The sequence below is a fragment of the Neodiprion fabricii genome, chromosome 2, assembly GCF_021155785.1.
Source record: "Neodiprion fabricii isolate iyNeoFabr1 chromosome 2, iyNeoFabr1.1, whole genome shotgun sequence".
In the NCBI taxonomy this organism is placed as follows: Eukaryota; Metazoa; Arthropoda; class Insecta; order Hymenoptera; family Diprionidae; genus Neodiprion; species Neodiprion fabricii.
In genome coordinates this window covers 984,613-1,006,656 of record NC_060240.1, presented here as the reverse complement: position 1 = coordinate 1,006,656, position 22,044 = coordinate 984,613, and the positions used below count along the sequence as shown (strand labels likewise).

General features: G+C 41.5%; 2 protein-coding genes across 6 annotated transcripts; one reads left to right on the top strand and one right to left on the bottom strand.

The window, feature by feature from the left end:
* The first annotated feature begins 46 nt into the window (after positions 1-46).
* On the top strand, positions 47-17,790 carry LOC124175350 (SPARC-related modular calcium-binding protein 2). Of its 5 annotated transcripts, none has more exons than XM_046555519.1 (10): positions 47-672; positions 10,414-10,576; positions 10,785-11,150; positions 11,233-11,457; positions 13,610-13,666; positions 15,157-15,231; positions 15,321-15,554; positions 15,761-15,933; positions 15,994-16,159; positions 16,440-17,790. In XM_046555519.1, the coding sequence occupies exons 1-10, from the start codon at positions 580-582 to the stop codon at positions 16,520-16,522; spliced, it is 1,635 nt and encodes a 544-aa protein (XP_046411475.1). In that variant the 5' UTR covers positions 47-579; the 3' UTR covers positions 16,523-17,790. The 5 variants fall into 5 exon arrangements, with proteins under 5 accessions (XP_046411475.1, XP_046411474.1, XP_046411473.1 ...); XM_046555518.1 differs by having other exon boundaries at positions 13,583-13,666; positions 16,443-17,790; XM_046555517.1 differs by having other exon boundaries at positions 13,583-13,666.
* Positions 17,791-18,254: 464 nt separating this feature from the next.
* Positions 18,255-20,465, bottom strand: LOC124175367 (cyclin-dependent kinase 9). Its single transcript, XM_046555564.1, has 7 exons — positions 20,233-20,465; positions 20,071-20,155; positions 19,732-19,822; positions 19,484-19,650; positions 19,162-19,403; positions 18,914-19,061; positions 18,255-18,809 (listed from the first exon to the last, which is right to left on the bottom strand). The coding sequence occupies exons 1-7, from the start codon at positions 20,337-20,339 to the stop codon at positions 18,501-18,503; spliced, it is 1,149 nt and encodes a 382-aa protein (XP_046411520.1). The 5' UTR covers positions 20,340-20,465; the 3' UTR covers positions 18,255-18,500.
* Between the last annotated feature and the right edge of the window lie 1,579 nt (positions 20,466-22,044).

The following is a 22,044-nucleotide window of genomic DNA, read 5'->3' as shown; positions in this document are numbered from 1 at the left end:
TCATCATCATCAGAAGCAGCGGCAGCGGCACAAGCAGCAGTAGAATCGAAGCCAGTTGCTTCCTAGCGGTTGCGTCGAATGGACACGCCGCGCGATCGCCAAACCGTTGCCGATCCATCAGGTCTCGTGCTGCCCCAGTCGATTAGCGTAAATTTGCCAAGCTCTCGAGGTGACAGGCACCTTGTTCCGCAGGGGTGCACAAGCCAGAGGTCAAAGCCACGGCGTTAGCCGAAGATGCGCGATGCCATCTGCGTCGATTCGCGGTGCATCGGTATCACTTGTGCAGTAGAGAGTTGAATCACAACACTTGATCGGAATTATCTGTATCCACTGTTTGCGAATAGATGAGCTTTGAGGTTGAGAACGAATGAAATTGGAACGATAATAGGAGCGAGGTAAAATCAGTGTTCCCGTAAGTGAAAGCCCCAGGGAGAAGAGGAAGAGGAGGAGAATCGCCTTTCTTGTCAACCGGCAGAAGAATCGTCAACTATCAAGAGATCCGGGATAATACCGGAGGCGGCGGAGCCCGAGGGGAGTGAGGAGGGCGGAAGGAGGCGGTTAACACCCCACCGGGTCACGATGATCCCTCGAAGACGACCTTCCGCGTGCGTCCTGCCCTTCTTCAATCTACTTCTTCTCGTCAACGCATCCGTAGCTATTCCCACCGCTAAGGTACGGGAGAACACCAGGTGCTGCTGGTATTGCTGCTGCATTCGTTGTTCGTTCTCGTTCCAACTTGAAATTATTCACACAATTTTGCATAGCAGCTGTATTAATATCTTTATCGTACTATTTTTTTATACAACTGTAATCTCTTTGCGGACTAACCGGTTGACTTCGGCGCAATTTTATCTCACACTTATTCGCGAATCTGCCCTCACACATGTATACGCATCAAGGAAACTTCTACACGCGCGAATCAACTGTAAAGTCTGTTAAAATCGTTCGCGAAGTTTCATACTTCTCAAATGTATCTTCGATGCTTCTTCTGTACAAGCTTTCGTTTACGGCATATCGAATACCTAATCGTAAATCAATTCGTCAAATCGACACACATATCAATATCGATGATTAAAATTCCAATCGTTTCTCATAACTGTAGGTGCAACGGTGGAAAATGTATGAATATAATAAGTACAATAATCAGGCGCAAATAAATTTAGATTTCAGAGGCATCCGACGGTAGAGAAACAAACAAAAAAAAAAAGAAAAAGAAAAAAAAACTCGATCAACTTCGCGAGCACATCGTAAGCAATTGAAATGCCTCAATTCGCCAAGTCATTTTTGTCCCCGCATCCGAGTCTCAAAGTCACGAGTGGAGCGAGCAAACGGAACGATAGCTCGTCCGCAGCGAGCTTGATATGGTTCAATAAAAAGGTATTAAATTCCGTATAATTGATGCCCCCCGTCCCATGAGTTATGGGCCAATGGTCTACCGCGATCTGTGCTCGAAGTAATTGCTCGATACATGCATGTACGTAGAGCTACTAAGCGGGTAATTACGAATCAATTACGGCGTTGCTTCAATCATGATGGGCAGTGATTGATTATCACCGGGAAAGTCGTTCCACTCTATCCAGTTGCAGGAAGTGCTTTTATACAAGCGGAAATACCGATGATTCCGAAAACCTGACTCATCCCGTTTGATACGCCGATTTTCTATGAAACTGTCTCGCCTCTCGCTTAACTCGCTTACAACTTTATTCGAGCGAACTCGAACAGAACTGGACATTGCTCACCGAAGAATTTATTTCTTACAACTTGCAATAATTACCGAAGGGCAGTACCTTATTCGTAAAACTATTCGTGTAGAGCTGGTTTTAATTATTTATTCATTGGTCATACTTCGCAAGGTGAAGTAAACTGAGTGTATACGTAAATACATATGTATATGTATATGTATATGTATATACTTGTACACATACCGGCATTCGATATTCTCCGCAGTCAATAACAATGTTGTTCAGTTTCGCGTTTACATTGATCGCGGCAGTTTTCTTATTTACCCAAAGTTGACGAGAAGGAATATATTATTTTTTAACACCGCGGAGAAGGTCATCTCGCTGGAATCTTGAGTAAATTTATTCTGTCCTATCTGTAAATCTGGCAGCAAATAGACAAACGACAGTAGCTAGAAAGATACTCAAGGCAATCAAACTTCGTAGATAAAGAGAGAACGTACAAGGTATAACTCGTTCGTTGGCTCTAGCGCGCGATCCTCGTTTCGCATTCGAAAAAAACTTGTCCAACTTTGTTAATATTTTCTGCACCGTCAGCTCGCAACCCCTCAACCTGTTCGAGGCAATCATATTAATTACAGAAATTGCACAATTGTATAAAAACGAGAAAACCAGCATGCGGAATGAATCATATCGTGCAACGCGTAGCGTTTCAAGGGTGGCGGCATCGATACGGCCGGTTTCGAACACGTGGATAAAAGGCTGGAGGAGGGACGTGAGCCTCGTCAGCGGCTACTTTCATTTCTGATTTTTCCCCTCAAGTGAGAACTCTCAAATTAGTCAGTTAAAACGCTTGAATACACGTTTCTCTGCCTGCCTTTCAGCCGATGCACATATATTCTACATATCCCACCTACCTACATGCCTGCAGCCTGCCTGTTTGCCTACCTACCTGCCTGTCTGCCCGCCCGCCTATCTGCCTCCTTTGCCCACCTCCGTGAAACACCCACAAATTTATAATCGATACACCAAGGTATATATATATATATATATATATATATATATATATATATATATATATATGGTTGTAAAGAATAAGGGGCTGCCTTTGCACTCCACCCCCTTTACACTGCAAGGTTGCGGTGTGTCAATTAGAAGTACGTGTATAATGAAACTTTGATCCACGGGGAGTCCCGCCAGCTATTCAACTAACAAAAAAAAAAATGTGAAACTCACCGCTCGCAAAAAATATATCCCACAAAAAAGATTTTTTCAGCAGATGAAAATAGGAATTCCGAACCGTGCGGTGTTGCAGAATCAGCTATTGAAAGACCGCAAGGCGTTGGAAATAATCTTTGCACTTGCGCATACTGACAATGAAACGGATCGAGGGTCCGGTGTAAAAACGCACACAAATGAGTAAGGTAAAAAGTTGTTTGGAAGGTGGTGAGGTGAGCGTGTGTCGAAGCAAAGCCGGAGTTGCACCTGCGGAACGTCACGTTTAAAACCTATAATCACGTCCTTGCGAGCTCTGATCGATTTGTTCTGATTGTTTTCCCTGCGGCGCGAGATCAAGTTTTTTCAAGTGCCTTGAAATAAGTGCGATACGGACAGAGTGCACTGTGACCGAATGTCCGGGGAGTAAGATTTTTTAAATTTAGGCACGTGCCGGCCCGTCAAGCTTAGCTCGGCTACGCGTACGTGAAAGTTGACCCAAGACGGATCGTATCGTACCTTGTGTACCGTTAGAAAGATCAAATACCTCTGTAATCGGAAATATGTGTATAAATTTATGGGTGGAGGTCGCGCCCTGCGGACAGGTGAGCTAAACATGTATGAAACAGCTGTTGTACGCACGTCGTTGGGGGAATACTTATAATACCTAATTGAGCTTGGCAAACGGAAAATTGGATCGATTGCAACTGGGAGCTGGGTATGTAATTTCGTATACATGTACAGAGACAGTTTCAGAACGGTAAATGAATTCCAAATCAAATTTTTATTCGTACGGTAAAATTGCTGTTCTCGTTTACCTATTTTTATCGGTAAAAGAACAACATATTCTCAACTAATCTACCACTTTTCATCCAATTTAAGATCATATGCGTCACGCGAACTTTTTTCACATTCTCTCATTATCATTCTTTCGGTTCTGCAATGCCTGTTGTAGGGTCGACGCGACTCCTCGTCTAAAGTCGACCGTGATATATTTGAACTGTGAGAAAAATTATACGCATAGGTATACAAACACATTGTAATCGGTGTAATAATTATACGAAACATATGTATGTATAACTATGTCTACAGTATGGGAGTATGTGTGCATAATGTGGTTACAGCTACGCATGTTATACGTAGATCCCATTAATACATATGCATATATAGGTATATCCTCTGTGCTGCTATAATCAGCGCGTCATTAGCACACCTTTACGTTTAGAAACGACGGGGCTTGTATACCCATCGTAATATATTACCAGGGTACGAATCGAACGATGGGCCAAATAGACGCACAGCCGCGTTACGTAATTTTCTTTTCAACCTCTTTATCTGTCAGTTATACCTGTAAGAAACACCGCGTTGAGTTTGCGAGGCTGCCCGAGGCTCCGTTTAACCCAATAATTGCCGCGTATTGCAGCCTCGATCGATTTGAAATATTCCTCGCAGTTTGAATAATAGGCAATTGAAGTAACGGACCCCGCTCGTCTACAGTAATTATGTTACACCACGTAACTGTATCGACAATCGATTGTACGGTAATTCGTAAACTCGCTTGTGAATATTGAATCAAGGTAATCGGTAAAAGAGACTCGCGCAAAGTACCTGGCAACGGTATTAAGAGTTGCAGTTTACGGCCGAGTAATTATATCGGGCTCATTACTCGCGCAATTATCCATTTCTCCACCCTAGTCTTCCATCGACTTTCCTCCCTGTTACAACCGATCGTTACTCGCATGCACCCATCCGCAGGATATCAGACGCGACACGCTCCGAGTAGACGTTCGAAATTGTCCGTCCCGTGTAAAGCGCAGCGTAGGAAAGAAAGACTCGTTTAACCGAGGCCCGAGGGTGAAGAGACTGAAAAATTTGCCCCGAGGAGGTCGGAACCCGTCGCCCGGAGGAAGGACGCGAGGAACGCGCGATATCGTCGCCGCCTCCGAGATCCAAGAATGCGCCCGTCTAGAGGAACCTGTTTCGGGAGTCGGGACAGCGTACAAAATACACAGACGCGCATCCGATTTACCGCGTTACGCGTGTATGCGTGGTTAAATCACTCGTACACGGGGCGTGTACGGGATATAATCCACATAATTTCGACGTTACGTATTATGTACGCAGGTATTACAATACGCACTTGAGCGTACAATACCGACGTTACATACGCAGGTACTCGTGCGTCTCTTGCGATATAGTACCTGTACGTAGGTGTCTATCCACTCTGCTGAATAATGCATCTCACGTGTGCCTAATACCGTGACATACGGGGTACGACAGTGGGTGCTTTATACCGTCTACCGTCGTGCGTACTTTGCGAGCTCGATTCATTTCTCGACAATCGAAGTAGGATACGGGGTTCGTACGAATGAAGAAACTTGACTACAACAAGCTTTCAGCTCACGAGGAAAACTGAGATCATAAAATCCACCTCGCGCCTGGCGAAACGGTTTCTCATCTTGACTTCTTCGTTTATTGATGAAAGATTTTAACCCACGACTGCGTCTTGTTGTACGACAGAGCGCAGTTGTTGTACGTATAAATGAATTACCGACGTTATACGTCACACGGGCCCCTGGTGTTTCTATCGGTTATTCGACGTCATACGTATGCGAATACACGAAATTACCGTACATCTGTGTGGTCATATGCACACATGCGCGATGATCTCGGGTTGGAAGATGAGAGTGTCTAACTACTTGTACAACACCGTATGTATAACATATATCGTATACCAATACATTCGAAACCTCACACAAAGAGGCCACTGTGACTCGGGAGTTGGGCTTGTAATATTATTATTGTTGTTCTCATTATTATTATTATTATTAATATTCCTACAATTACAATCGTCATTATTATTATTAATATATCTCGTCGTCTGGTAACCGTCGCGTCGTGTTCTCGCGGTAGGCGCCACCAAATCGCTTCGCGTTAATACACTATCAAAAACGATCTCTCGTATGCCTATACGATTTTTGTATCGTGTATGCACGTATAACTATGTATATCCTAAGCATCCGCTTTTCATTTTAACAAATACATATCAATTTGTAAGAGAGACGAGTAATCTGTGGAAGAGGAATAAAAACTGATCGAACTTGAATTCGGAATCATAATTGAAACGGGGATTCTGTAACCTCAGACAAGCGCGGAATGGAAATACAATATACAATCAGCTGCATTTGGCCAATGGCTGACAAGCATACTTATATGGTAGAGTACCACATTTTTTACCTTTTTTTTTTTAAGAAGCCACTCGAGAGATTTGTGACAAATACTGAGAAAAAATTGTCGTAAAACCGTGAGGAGGTGGGAAAATATTAAGAGGTCGACTTACCAATCGTTGTAATATTTTTTATTTATTTTTGTGTATACACTTTACGGACTTATACATATGTATTAGTTTATTTTTTTCGTATCGTGGTCCAATTAATCGTTCATCAATCGACAGCATACTGCGCCTAACAATTCCGCAGTTGGCTGTCCTCGTCTTTTATCCGAAAGATCAATCGTCTCGGAGAAATTTGTATAACAGCTTCTCTTACCGAAATAGGAGTCCGTAAGGTGTGCAGATAAAAATAAATTAAAAATATGACGATAATTGTCAGCGACCCCTGAATATTTTCCCACCTTCTCCAGGTTTCGCGTAGGTATATGTGTGTTCTGGAGATCTCGTTAATCGGTACAATTATATGGTGCTACCGCATTGCGATCGACGGTGGCGCCAAGCGATCGCGATCAGTTCGCCGGGCGCGTATTTACCGGTACGTAAATATAAATAATTTGCATTCGCATCGCGGACACCCGTAGTTGTTACGCATTCCGTCCTTACGCGGAGCTTGTCAGACGTGAAGTCTCGAAGACACCCGCGTGTCGGAGATGCGGTATGCGACTAGACGACCAACCGATCAGATAGACCAATGCATTGCACTGTGAAGCACGCGCGTTATGCTCGATTGTTGCTCTGTCTAATCTAACCACATCGCTGTGCCAAGGGGCAGCTATGCGAGGAAGGACACGGAGTGTTAACAAAGAATCTCTTTATCCTCCGTTATAATCGGTAGCTAATTGTACCACCCATTATTTTTAACCTCACAATAATTTTAATGCTTTTTTCACGAGCCCTGTCTGTCCACTACTTCATTAGACTTGCGATTAGTCCAAAGTTTACGTAATATAACGACCTGGTAATTCGGACTCGAGCGTAGCCACCTCGACGCAAGTGCGTGTATCAATATGGCCGCCGTTGACACGCTTGGGATTCTGTTTCGACGGTACAATCCTTTCCGGAACTCGGTAGTTATTGTGGGCCGTTTCACGCTCGACAACACGACGGCAAGAAGAATATTGCTCTACCAGTTTTAGTTGGGAATATCTATTAATTTTAATATTTCAAATGGAAAGTGTCAGGCGTGCATGCGTGGTCGTCTGTATGTACATTTATTACGTGTAATAAAAACGATAACGACCTCTCACAATCAGATCGATTGCAGGGAATTCATCGTCGCAGTATAATGATCCTCATATTTCTGTCATGAGAAATTGCTTAGAATTCACGGTCTTCTCTCGAGGTGTTTCTACGCAAGCGTAGATTACACGATACGCGTCCACCTTTCTCATCCTCGTATAATATATCCTCCCTCTTATCTCTCAATCAGGTGTCCGGGCTCCTGATATTTTTACTCGGCTTGGACCTCGCGAGCTGCAGCAACAGTGTGAAATCGATGCGTTGAATCTCACATTCGTCGGCCGAGAGATCTGTAATCCGCCGAGTCTGAGCTATAATTACATATCGGGGATTATGCAAGGACGTTGACGCGATTGCTCGAGAGTAAAACGCACATCTTGATCCTCTTGATACGGGTAGAAGACAAATGTGAAATTTGAAATGAAAGCAGGATTCGATTCCCACCGTCTGCTAGATCTCTGGCCATTTCGGCAGCATAACGGACGATCCGAAATGCGGAATACCGATGAACTCGAGCTCTTCGTTATCTTCGAAAATGTAACGAGACTGCAGAGCTCGCAGCTCTGGTAAAAGAAGCTAAGCCGGGTTATATCCCGCATTGAGAAAGACCAGAATCGAGATTTCCCCTCGGAAATACACAGTATGATCCAGTCGTAAATATACATAAATACTTGAACCGCATGTTCGAGATCTGTTCTTTTCTTTGAATCGGTGTTCGTGTATACACAATGCAGGAACCCCGCGGCGGAGTCTCGTCCGGCATACGAGTTTAATCCTCGCTCGATAAAAACCGATAAAATGTTTATTTTCTCTGAAGCTTCTCTTGAGAGGAGTTCTCAAAATCATTACGCCGCTCGATCGAGCCAAGCTTCCAGGAAAAACAGCCTTTAAGTCTCCATCAATTTGGTTTACGCGATGTTTAGACAATTTCGCCAAGTTTATTAATCCTAAATCTCGCCGCTCGTCGAATTCTCATTTTTTTTTAACCGTATATTTGACTAATCGATTAAACATGCTAGCATTCGCGAAGCACCGCACCTCTTTCCAATATCTACACTTAATTACGTCTCGGAGACGCTCAACGACGACCGGCACTTTGTATCGAAATTAATCACCCCGATATAATACACAATAAACAATTACACATGATCTACGTGTGAGAATCTCGCGGTTCGCGCTTCGTTATTTTATCAGACACTCATTCGCATTATTTATCGCAGTGGTTATTAATCTCTTTTCCTATATAACAATGGAGCAGTCCGGTGGTAACAGTAGGATGAAGTCGCATAGTGCAAATTATACGGTATAATAGATGTCTGTTTTCACAGCGAACTCAAATGCTGATTCAATTTGGAATTGTGAAAGTTTCTGTAATAATTTCTATACCGTACTAGCTACTTACATCTGCATTAACAGTTGTTAGTGTTTGTCGCATCAACGTGAGGCTACACTATAAAAAATCCCTGTATCTATCAAACATACGCCAAAAGATATGGTTTATTTTCGCATAAGCCGTGAATCAAATCGGTTTTCGCGATATTTACCACGCCCATTTAATAACTACCTGACCACTGGAAGCTGGGGAGAATATTTCGCATACTTCGACGTGGCGCCGAGGGCATATAGAGCGATGACTAGATACGGTCGGTGGGGGGGCTGGTGTGCAATAATGTGCGTCCGCATCTGCATTGCAATTTAGAGAGAAATTCTACTCAACAACAAATACAACGGTATCTGACTGTTTTTCTCACGTGATTTACTGCAGCGTAAGAACTGTAAGTACTGTCGAGCTAATATTCATTACGGTACGATTTCGTACATAACGAACTGCGAGACGCGTGATCCGTTGGCGCCACTAGTTCCACAGGTCCTTAATCTCTGCCTAATTTCTAATTTACTCCCAGCTGAGCCTGGCTCAATTTCGTAACTTTTTTTCTCTTCTTTTTTCTTTTTGCACCGAAAACGAGTATATCAACCGGCCGGGTATGCCGCAGGTTCACGATCGGTATGCCGCTATGCTTGGCATGCAAAGAGAGACCTTCCCGACCCCCTCCTCTTCTCCTCTTGTATATTATATACACTCGAAAGTTTTTTTTCGCCGCGCGAGCAGCGCGATTCGGCACTGAAACGCATGCCTGTGTGGCTACCGTTACATCTCGATACTGTTGACATCATGGGTATGTGAAGTTCTCGTTTAAGGTTCCATGTTAATGCTTTATCGGAATTTCTGGTTCTCCGTAGGTGTTACGTCACACAGACATGTTGGTAATTAATAAGAAAAATCGAAGAAAAAACACACGTTTACATTTCATTTTCATCTCCTTCTTTTATTACAGTATATTATACCCCAATTCGAGCGCGCGGTAACTGCCAACGCAGATTATCCAATGCTATGACCGAAGCGCAAATGATATAAAAGCAACACCTGATCTTTCATTCTTGCGGTCAGCTGCATTTACTTCGTTGCGGGGATACAGGGACCAGTATATAATACGCACTGGTATAGGTACTTACTTGGTTATTAGTGTGTAGCATGGTTTGTTCGTTAACTCGCGTTGAAGATAACCGTCTCGCAGGTAATCGAGATTTTTAAATACAATTTTTAACTCGTTAAAAAGACATAGATCTGGAAAAATTGATCCCCTACAGGTACAATCCAATGGGATTTATAGAGAATTTCGATAACGATTGAAATGTATTTTTGGGCCAAAAACAAAAAAATTACGCGGTCGAAGTTGGTCTAACTTTATTCTTCCCTTAAAGGTTCCATTTCGCCACACTCTCCCTTACGTCTATGCGATACCTATATCAGCGTCGTTCAAACATGTAATAATTTGACAAGACAGTTGCTGCGTGATTTTAGGTTTTTATTTTTTGAAACTAATCTTTTCCTCCTGTAAGTTTTAACCGTGATTACAACTATCGATTTTCAGTTCTGCATTCGCCCGTACTTGTCAGCAGCCAATTAAAAGACCATTTTTTATCCGGGGGTGTGTGAAATCTATAAATCTTGAAAAAAAATACATATTACGTAATCCTGAATTGCAGGAGGATTGCAAGCGAAAAGTGACTGAATGCACGATGAGCGAGCGAGCCGGTGTCGCGGTATGCGGTAGTGACGGTGTGACTTATCCAGATCAGTGTAAATTCATCTCGAAACAGTGCGAGGGCGCATCTCTGCTCATCAAACACTCAGGACCCTGCAGTCCAGGTTGGTATTTGGTAGATCCAATTTCGCAGCTTGAATACCAAGTTTCTGTGGCTTTTCCGAAGGCGAAACGACGACGAAACTATTCTTGCCATCGCTCTCTTCGACGTGATATAGCAATGGATAGACGGCAAGCTCTTGCGTCGATCTTACAGCCGAAACTTAATCGGAAGCGTGATTTAAATGGCGGCCATCTTGATTCTTTCATCAGAGACGCAGCCCTGCTTCGCAGCGCGGATTTCAACGCGGCCCGGGGCTCGGCCGCAGTGCCGTCCCGACGGAACCTATTCCCCGGTCCAGTGTCACGGAGAAACCGGCTATTGCTGGTGCGTCACCGCCCAAGGTCGGCCGATTCCAGACACCTCCGTGAAGTACGATCGTCCCCGCTGTCCGAGGGCCGGATCGGCGTCGACCCGTTCGGCGCAGAGTCGACGCTCTCCGGCCGCCTCGAAGACGCACAGGCAGTTCAACAACAGGCATCGGAACACCTGCGACAGATCGGAGAAAGTCAAGTTCAACAATAACCTAATCGACAATTTCAAAATCGAGTATAGGAGGACGAACATATCGGCGGAGGGTGAGTTCAACCGGCGGTAATATTAAGATGCGCGTAAAAGGGTGGTAAAAGATCGTAATTAATGGACTTGTCGGACTTGCAGGTGATAAAAACGTGGAGCGAGTATTGTCCTGGAAGTTTATGACGCTCGATAAGAACGCCGACGGTTTTTTGGACCGGGACGAGTATCGGGAATTGCGACGGCTCGCGAGGAAAGCGGTTCGACCGAAAAAATGTGCCAGGACCTTTGCAAGGACTTGCGATTTGAACGGGGACGTGAAGCTCTCTCGGCAGGAATGGAGCGCCTGCTTGGCTCTCGACTTTACAAGTAAGTTTGACGCATGCTCTCCTGTATTCATCTGTTCCAAATTCTCTGTAGAGCATATCCTTATATTCATCGATTGTCGTATAGTAGTGGTAATGGTGCCAATGCAATCTTCCTCTTGCACTTTGCACCCTTAAATACAACGAATAATTTTTCACCTTCAACTCATTAATATGTACATATATATGCTTGAATAACGTGCCCTCTTAATCCCTCCATCGCCTGCGGTTTCCTTTTTTCCGTTTCGCTTCTTGCCCAATAAATTTTTCCGAAAATGATTACCACGTCAAAGTTGGGATTGATCACACTTCGAAATCTTCCGTTGACGTAGATTTTCAACAATACGCCGGGTCGTTGCGTTCGCGAACATAAATTATTCCTATATTTATCACGCGAATTATAGTATGATGAGCCTGCATTGCAACGACTGAGCGCTTGTACAGGATGTCGTCTTAGTGCGGTTTAACTTGGCGTTAGTGAATCTTGCCGGAAGTTTGCCCACACGGCGCGGTTCGGACGGACTACGACGAAGTATTTGAACCAATTGACCTCGCCTGTGTCACGTCCGTGTGACAGTAACAGTCGTGCTGGCTGCACATTCAGCTCTTCGAGCTGGGATGGCAAGAGCGCAACATTGAAACCGCAGTAACCTCATCGCGATCCTTCTCTCTAAACTATTCTTTGTCACTGCACCTACGCTGGTAATAAAACACTATTTGTGGACGCTAATGTCATGTCCTTATGAAATCACCGTTAAATTACCACGTACGTACCATTTTGTTCACGACATACTCTTCACTCTCACGTGCTACCGACGGGGAAAAAATCATTCGTTGAAAATTTCACTATTTTCTACGATCGTCTTCTCATATGATTGGTTCTATCGTTAATTTCTCTCTTATACCTACTCCGGATGCGGTATGTTCAATTATAATCGTCATATTTGACGTGTCTTCGAGTCCTTTTTTTAATATATATAAAACGACGACCAAACGTCGGGCTGAACGATGTCCGCTATAATATAGGCCTCTCGTTTAAGCCTCTTGTCACCCTCGAGGTATTCTTGAATCATCTAACGTACCAGACGAATCAGTTACGCGCGTTATCTCCTTCGAAGAGTGCATCGGTTTTGGTTCATCAACTGCAGACTGTGAAAGGGAAACTAATTAATTTATTGAAAACTTTGAATCAGCTGTGAAGATGACATTAATTTCTGAAATATCGATTCGATCGATTGAATTGAACGATTCGAAGAAAGCCTCAGGATTGAGAATTTAGCGTGGGCATTGCCTCTTCTCTCCTTCGATTTCCACGTCCTGCTGCAGCTCGTGCTTTACTTTGGGTCTTACATGTATTAACTTTTCATACGATAGGTACGTTTAATTTTACACCGTCGCGTCGGTATTTAGCGAGCGTTGAATTGATAGTTTCATGCCTGGACGTATGTACACATAATGCCAGCCGTAGTATAGTATAATCTTACTCAATGCAGTCGCACTATTTATACCTGTCTATGTACTTGCATTATATATATGTATGTATATATGTATATATCGCTCACGCACCTATAGTGTGTACAGGTCTAACTTTGACGTTTGTACTTACAATTATAGTACTTTAGTGCTGTCTGCAGTATATAATACGTCTGATGTGGAGATACGGTAGTTTTTGTCGTACGAGGGATACTTTTTTCAGAAAATTAATGTACGATTAAAATACCTCGGAGCTAAATCACCATGTGTAGAAAATTAGCTAAAATCCAATATGCTTTTATCGGCGATCTGGACGTACGCTGTTACATGCATATTTAAACTTCGTGACCCATTAATGCCCCTATTGATAGCTTGAATGCCCTCTAAACCCGATAGAAGTTGAAATAATTCGACTACGCCTGCGTCGAGCATGCATTATAGTAGCCTATAGATATAGATGTAAAGATGATTGTTGTTGTCGTTGCTGCTGCTGCTGCTGCTGCTGTTGTCTATAATGTATTTAATTTTGAGCACTATAATACGCTGTAATAACTGTATCCCTATTTAAAATGCTGCTGATTATTGCAATATGTGAATGACATACACAATTATATAGGTAAGCCAGTCGGCTGAGTGACATCATTATTATCATTTAGTACGTTTGTTCTTGTCGCTGAACCCAGGCGCAGATGAGCGCGCTGAGGTCCCTGAGGCCCAGAGGACTCGCGCTACTGATCAAGGTAAATTCACAATTCCCTGTAACAATATTGACGTTGTTATTACCCCTTTAATGCCAATCTCCAAACCCAAGTAGTAAACCTGAAAACTGACGCAGCACAATGTGTACCTACCTTATATGTACTGTGTGAACCAGGATTCTATAATATACTAAACGCGTAATCATATACCGACGAATTTTCAACAAGAACTAATATACCATGAGTTTTTCCAACGGCGAAACGTTATGTGCGCCTGAGGCAGGCAACCGGAGTCACACCTCATCTCTGGGTTGAACCCCGTATCTCGCCGCACCATTATCACGATGAATAACTGATATTTAATCACAGTCCTACTCCTAATTGTCTCATTATTACCTTAGTTCGTTGTCCGAATTCAATTTTTCATCATTTTCCACATTTCCTAATATTTAGGTTATGTTGACAAATAATGTTTGACGTTTAGGATGACCATGGCGGGATACGGTGCTCAACCTAAACGTCAGCTGTAACTCCGGCTGCCTGCCTCAGGCGCACGGATCTTTTCGTTGTTGGAAAGATTCAAGGTATATTTAATAATACAAATATCTATCGAATCCTTTGCTGTAGCTTCATGTACAAAATGACGCAAAGAATGTAAGTTGAAAAATAATTTTGAAAATCATCGTTTGCTACTGCGCATCCCTCTGCCGTGTTACACCCTGAAACTTCGTTGGTTAAGGGGTGGATACTACATGCAGTTATGAGTCAGAGTTCAGTTACAAGTTGTCACGTACACCTCATTATATTTTTCCCATTAAACATCCAAGCCCTCAGATTACTGTTAGGGTTAATACAGTTTCCACGAGTAATTTATAATACCTACCGTTATGAGACAAAATTTCCGCCCTACCCTCGTCCCAAGCTTTATAATAATCAACGCGTCACCACCCATAGGTATTGGACACATTTCGCCTGTTGTACAATAGTATGGAAATTTTTCATCCGCATATACGAACGGTATCTCGTTATTGTTCACATAGGTATACGTATACTAAAATTTATTAAGCTCTGTTTTCTTCACGAGTTACATGTATACATATAACGTAATACTCCTAATGCTTGAATACCATAATTTATTGCATGTACGCTTCATCACGGTACGTTATAATATCTGCAACACACGTATGAACGTGTTTGTTGTACCTGTGAAATTTCATTCGGTGGTGACGGCTAGACGTGTGTATTACTCTAACACTAAATTGCATCAATTCCCATACAGAACTAACACACATGTATGTATGTACAATGAGCGTTTGAGATGCAAAACTCGAATGACTATACTACCAATCGTATTCATCGTTAATTTTATTTACACAGTACAGTGTATCTCATGCATAAAGTATGTTGATATGTTCGCAAAATATTTACTACTGAGTTAGTCCAGCAGGAGTATAATACGCTGCTAAGATTTCATATTTCTGTTCGATTTTCATGTAAGGAATTACTAATCCAGAACATTCCGTGTTCATCAGCTTTAATAGGCAATCCAGGGACAAATCGACCCACATTTAGTGACGAAACTGTCGATCCCACGGAGGAAACGGAAGGTAAGATAAAGTAAAAAAATAACGAATCAATGTTTTTCTACTATCATGCAGCGTATCTTTCAAGTGATTTTATAATTCTTGATTGGCAGCGAACGACTGCATCTCGGATAGAAATTCGGTGCTGGAAGATCAGAAGCAAATCGCAGAATCGAAGTTCTACGTTCCACAGTGTACGCCCGACGGACGATACAGTAAAGTGCAATGTTACTCTGGTTACTGCTGGTGCGTATATCAAGACACGGGTAAACCGATTCCTGGCACGTCGGTTAAAGATGCAAGTCCGAACTGCAATCCGGTGCCGGAACCGAACAGGCCAATGAAAGGTAGTCGATATGTCACCCTGATTTATTATTACCCAACATGTCGAACGTTTTTCATTCCATTTTCGGATCTAATCTAACAACAAGAATCAGCCTAACAAATTGGACAAAGTTTTTGCTGACTACTGTTCCCGGCGCCATATTGTCTCAATTCGAAAGTCTTAACGCCTTTCATGAAAACAATTTGATCTTGTGCGTTAAAAAACTAGGATGCCCTGAATTGAAGAAGCAAGCATTTCTTCGAGATTTGATGGACTTAATGCAGAAGAAAATGAAAGCTTCAAGCACCGAGTCGGACGAGACGACTCTGAAGTGGCAGACGTCGAACGAAGAGCGTGTCGCGACTTGGCACTTCGTTATGCTCGACAGAAACAAGAATAAGGTGAGTTTGGTGTAATAAGACGTGTGTTTAATTATGGACGAGAATTCTGTAAATTTATAGGTATTGGAGAGAAAAGAGTGGAAAAGCTTTCGTACAATGGTGGCGAACAACAAGCAATTACGAAGATGTGGCAAGAAGCTACCAAGGTACTGCGACGTGAATAACGACAGAAAAATCAGCATGACGGAGTGGTTGAACTGTCTTAACGCCCAACGAGTTATGCCAGGTACTGGGACCTAGTCCGGTTTTAATCAAAAGTAGTAATACACGAGAGGTTCTGGACGCAGATTCCTACTACCGACACATACGGACATCTTACCCAGGCTCAGAGATTGATCGCGGTCACGTCATAGCGTGGAAGTGTTGAGTTCGGGTAAGATGTCGGTAAGTATCGGTAGTAGGAATCTGTGTCCAGAACCCCCCTCGTATTATTACTATTACAGCTTCGATTAGGTAGTAAAATGGATTCTACGTATAATGAATAAACAATTGGTATTTCATTTTAGCAGATAGTCCGGCGAATACGCATACGGAAAGACCGATGAGGAAGGGTCCGAATCCGCTCGACAAGATCTTGATCGCCGATTAAGAGGGAAGAGCTTGTGATATAGAATGTTGAACATCTCGTCACGCGTCGCTTTAAAGAAATGTCCAGTTTAGATTTTGATTTTTGTTTCTTGTATTTTTTTTTTCCTTTTTCTTTCAAACCTCATGTTTTTTGATTGTGTGATTGCATATCATAATATATCATTGTATGGTATGCGGGATTAATAACCCGTACACCGATAAACATTGTACACTTCGCAGTGAAATTATTTTTATATATATATATATATATATATATGAAGATCTATACGCATATACATATATCCAGTGATGCATAATGAGTTTAGCTTATAATACGTGTATTAAACATACAGGTATATACAGATGTGTGTGTGGTTTATTCTCATAGTTATACATTATATTATATATTGTAATATTTATCGGTAACTGAAACGAGATGGAGAATTTTTTTTTCCTCATTGTCATCAATTTTTCTTCTTCAATTTTTTATCGAAACACGAAGCATGTAGAATATAATAGTAATACGGTATATGAGTATTAAAGAGTGTAAAGAGAAAAAAAAGAAAAAAAGAAAAAAAGAGATAGGGAGAGAGAGAGAGAGAGAGAGAGTCAGCTAAAATGTACATATTAATATGTAGGATTCATACTTACCCATATTTGCAACTACATTTATAAGTATTGTCCAACACTAGACGACCTATAATTGCAAGCTATCTTTAATATGTAACAGGGACAATGGAATATTACATGCAGATTGAAACGATCGTTACGTTATTATGTATCGAGTTCGGTTATCTGAGTAAACAATTGATCAATTAATAACAGCACGATTAGAGCGAGGCTGTTCTATTAACGACCAGACGTAGTTCCTTGCGTAGTGCCAATCACGAGAATACAGTTATAGCCAATCTGTACTAACACAAAATCACACGGCTTGCGCGAAATAGATCGTACAGAAAGTGATATCTTAAATCTATATAATCTTGGATACAATTACGTACCGCGCGATCCTATTCGGTAAATAAGGGTACATTATTCCGAGATAGGATTTAATGAAACGAATCGTTTTTGTAGTATCTTTTGATCTATATTCAAACGATGAACCAATTACCTCCCAGCGCCACACAGCTTAGCCATGTCGATTGATTAGATCTAATGCTCGTACTTTATTTTTCTCAATTGTACTACCCTTGCATTGCATTTCAAAACTATAATACTATACAAGTCATTCAACATCTCTAATAACATGTGTATTTTTAGTAATATATATTCTTATGATGTTGAAAATAGCATTTTGAGATCAGCGTCAGATTTTTTTCATTTTTTTTTCAATGTTGCATCTTTTTAATTGTAATTTTTCCTGAGTCCTAAAATGCCTAATTTTATAATAGTTAACTAGATACTATTTGATATATTAAAATGTTTGATAATATACATGAACCTAGCCACCAACACCTCTTATTGCAGAATATAGATGAAAACTGCGCAGAATCGCTTCCTGTTCGATTATATTTATAAGGAGTGCAATAAACAATAAATTTATATACACTGTCGTGTTCACTTGTTCTGGAATAAATAAAGTTCGTATCTTCGAACAATGTAATACATAACCAACATCATCTCATCAAATAACATATTTTGCTACTTTCCACGGAACGGACGATTCAAATCGTAAATAAAAGTGTATTAAAAAATCGGCGGCAAGTCGAAGCATATAAGTGGAGGACAGAGGAAATTGAATGAGTGTAATTGAATTGATATAGAAAATGTATATTTGCGTATATTATTACACGTGTTAAATTAAAAAAAATTACAATATATAACAGTCTAATGTACACGAACTGGGCCAGATAAATCGCTACTGGTCCAACACTCTTGAAATGCAATCGCACGTTTCAGTCATACAGCAACGCTTTTTGAAAAGCGTTAGATAAATTCTATCTAACTATATCTAGGTATAATGTATTTGTGTAGCAGTGTCTGTTGCGTCTATGTACATTCTAGAATACGCGATCCTGATAACCACTGTCCGCCATACTCGAACTTGGTTTGGCAGGACCTCCAGGAACTGGGTGATGCGGGTGACGCATGTGACCCGGTCGTCGGGGCGGTGCTAAATACTCGAACATACTTTGAGTGTGCTGCGCCAACATTTTGCTGAGATCACAGGGCATTGGGTCGGTCCAGAAAAAGTCGTGATTCAGTGCCGAATCGGAGTCATACCTTTTGCTGGGATCGAGAATTAATAATTTGTCTAAAAGGTCACAGGCAAAGGGGTCCTTGACATACGGCTTTAGTCTCTCCTTCACCTAGTACACATGAATTTGTCATTTATTGATTCAAGTGCAATTCTTCTTACAATGAAATTCGATTGATAAATTAATGTTTTAATTTTCTTATAAAATTCGTGTACCTTTCTTTTTTGTCCTTTGGGCAATTCCATCTTGTTAAATAACTCTAAATTTTCTACACCGGGCCATACTTCGGTGGTCACAGATCCACATAGTTGAGAAATTAGCGTGAGCTGTTGTTGTTCAGTGTTTCCTTGCATAATGGGTGATCTGGATTTGATAAAAGTTTGACAATATGAATGCACTTCCATTAAAAATATACTGGAAGCAGCCATAGCAAAAAACTTAATTCAAATCTTAAATCGTTTACCTAGTCCACATTTCCGCCATAATACAGCCCGCCCCCCATAGATCTACTGGTGGACCGTAATTTCTGTCTCCCAGTAACAGCTCTGGTGGCCTGTACCAGAGGGTGACAACACGGTTTGTGTAACGATTTACTTGACCGTTTTTATTGGCACTGAAAGCTCGCGCCAGTCCAAAATCTGCGAGTTTCAATATACCGTTTTTTGTTATAAGAACATTGGCAGCCTTCATATCTCGGTGTAAGATCTGTGAATGTAAAAAACGTAATTAGGAGTTTCGGCAGATATAAATGATTTTCAGAGAAACATTAGTTGAATCTAACTTACCTTGTTACTATGAATGTAGTATAGGCCATTGAGTAGTTGTTGCATGACTTTCTTTATTTCACCCAAGCTGAATTTGACGTTTACATTAGATAATAGACCTGCTAGATCATGTTCGCAGAAATCGAACACCAGGTAGAACGTCGATCGATAACGGTTGTATTGAGCCGCTATAACAACAAATCATAGCGCGGCGCTGAGTATTCTGCAGTTTTCTCACAACCAATGCAATTCGATTCTGATGAACATACCTCGAGTTCTGCATATTTCAATTAAATTAACCACATTTTCGTGCTTCAGTAACTGCAATATCTTTATTTCTCTCAGTGCTGTGATGGGAAACTGCAATGATACCATATTAGGTAAATGGTTTTGGGGTTAGAATGGAATGATGCTTATGACTAACAGTCGCAGTACAATAACGCGATACAGGGTGTTGAATCTAGGGCTTAGGCACACGATCTCAAGTGTAAGTTATTCCAATTGTTTACGGGAGTCATGACGAGTAAAAAAGCAAATGTACGACTAAGAGAACAAGGTCGAAGCTACAAGATGAATAATGCGGCTTGACGAAAAATTCTGATAGTTACCCCTTCTTTCTCGTTGTCCATAAGAACTTTCTTCATTGCTACGAATTTTTTGTTACTGTTCTTTTCCTTTGCTTTAAACACTTCTCTGTGAAAAAGTAATTAAAGATTGTAACAAACATAACCTTGCAGTGGGAGTTGTTAACATATGAATTGATCACGTACCCGAAAGTACCCTGGCCGATTTTAGCAACTTTTTCATATTTCGTTGATTCATCGCAGTGCGGGAAATCGAATTCTTCAATGTACTTTTCCTTTTCCTTTGTATTCATGGCGCGATAAAATATTTTACTTACTTCAAAAACTCAGGTCATTACAGTCACTGCGTTTGGGTAAACCATTGAAAGTAATGTCCGACAGCTATCAGAACCATGGTTCTAAACCGTGATCAGAACAAACATGAAGTCGTGTATTCGCATTTGTTTCAAAAGTATAGACATACCGCTCGTCGCGCACTCCAGTGGCGGCCCGCTAAACTATATGCCATGGCTACACATTTGCCCAACAAATGAGTGTCTACTTTGTGGAAGCTGGCCCTCAATAATAAAAATAAGTGGTATAATATTATGTAGAATAGATCATCATTAGTATTATGTATAAGTATACAATATTATGATTATGCTAACTAAACTTGGTAAAGCAGTATACATTGACACCTGAACACTTGTACTAGAAATAAAACACATTGAATAAACTGGAACTGAAACTTTGTAACGATGAGTTTGTGATTTTTCTATTCCACCTCTTTAATTAATAACCGGGTGTCAATTTCATATTTTTCAGTCGTCAGTTATGATCCGTTGCTCGCAGCGTATTGGGACTGCGTCCAATCGATTTCTCTCGCAAAATTACGTCGGAATAGTGCATGAACGAATTTATTCCAGCACTTTTCAAAATTCCGAAAATTTTCGCCAAAAATGTAAAGGGTTAGCCTCACTTTTTTCTTCGTTTTTGGAGCCGAAAATTTTTGGTCTCAGATTCTATTTGTACGACCATTTCCTGACTAATTGGACCGCCAGGAACTCAGAAAACGCAGCCAAAAGAGCGTGGGATCAACAGGAGAGAAATTACGAAGGAAAAAGCACCCACTGAAAAATGTCGAAAACACAGGTTCTGGTTTTTCGGCTGTAACTTTTGATCTGTTGCTCGCAGCGTATCGGGACTGCGCCCAGTCGATTTCTCTCGCAAAATTACGTCGGAATAGTGCACGAAAGAATTTATTCCAGCACTTTTCAAAATCGCGAAGATTTTCGCCAAAAATGCAAAGGGGTTAGCCTTACTTTTTCTTCATTTTTGGAGCCGAAAATTTTTGGTCTCAGATTCGATTTGTACGACCATTTTCTGACTAATTGGACCGCCAGGAACTCAGAAAATGCAGCGAAAAGAGCGTAGGATCAACAGGAGAGAAATTACGAAGGAAAAAGCACCCGCTGAAAAATGTCGAAAACACAGGTTCTCGTTTTTCGGCTGTAACTTTTGATCTGTTGCTCGCAGCGTATCGGGACTGCGCCCAGTCGATTTCTCTCGCAAAATTACGTCGGAATAGTGCACGAAAGAATTTATTCCAGCACTTTTCAAAATCGCGAAGATTTTCGCCAAAAATGCAAAGGGGTTAGCCTTACTTTTTCTTCATTTTTGGAGCCGAAAATTTTTGGTCTCAGATTCGATTTGTACGACCATTTTCTGACTAATTGGACCGCCAGGAACTCAGAAAATGCAGCGAAAAAAGCGTAGGATCAACAGGAGAGAAATTACGAAGGAAAAAGCACCCGCTGAAAAATGTCGAAAACACAGGTTCTCGTTTTTCGGCTGTAACTTTTGATCTGTTGCTCGCAGCGTATCGGGACTGCGCCCAGTCGATTTCTCTCGCAAAATTACGTCGGAATAGTGCACGAAAGAATTTATTCCAGCACTTTACAAAATCGCAAAGATTTTCGCCAAAAATGCAAAGGGGTTAGCCTTACTTTTTCTTCATTT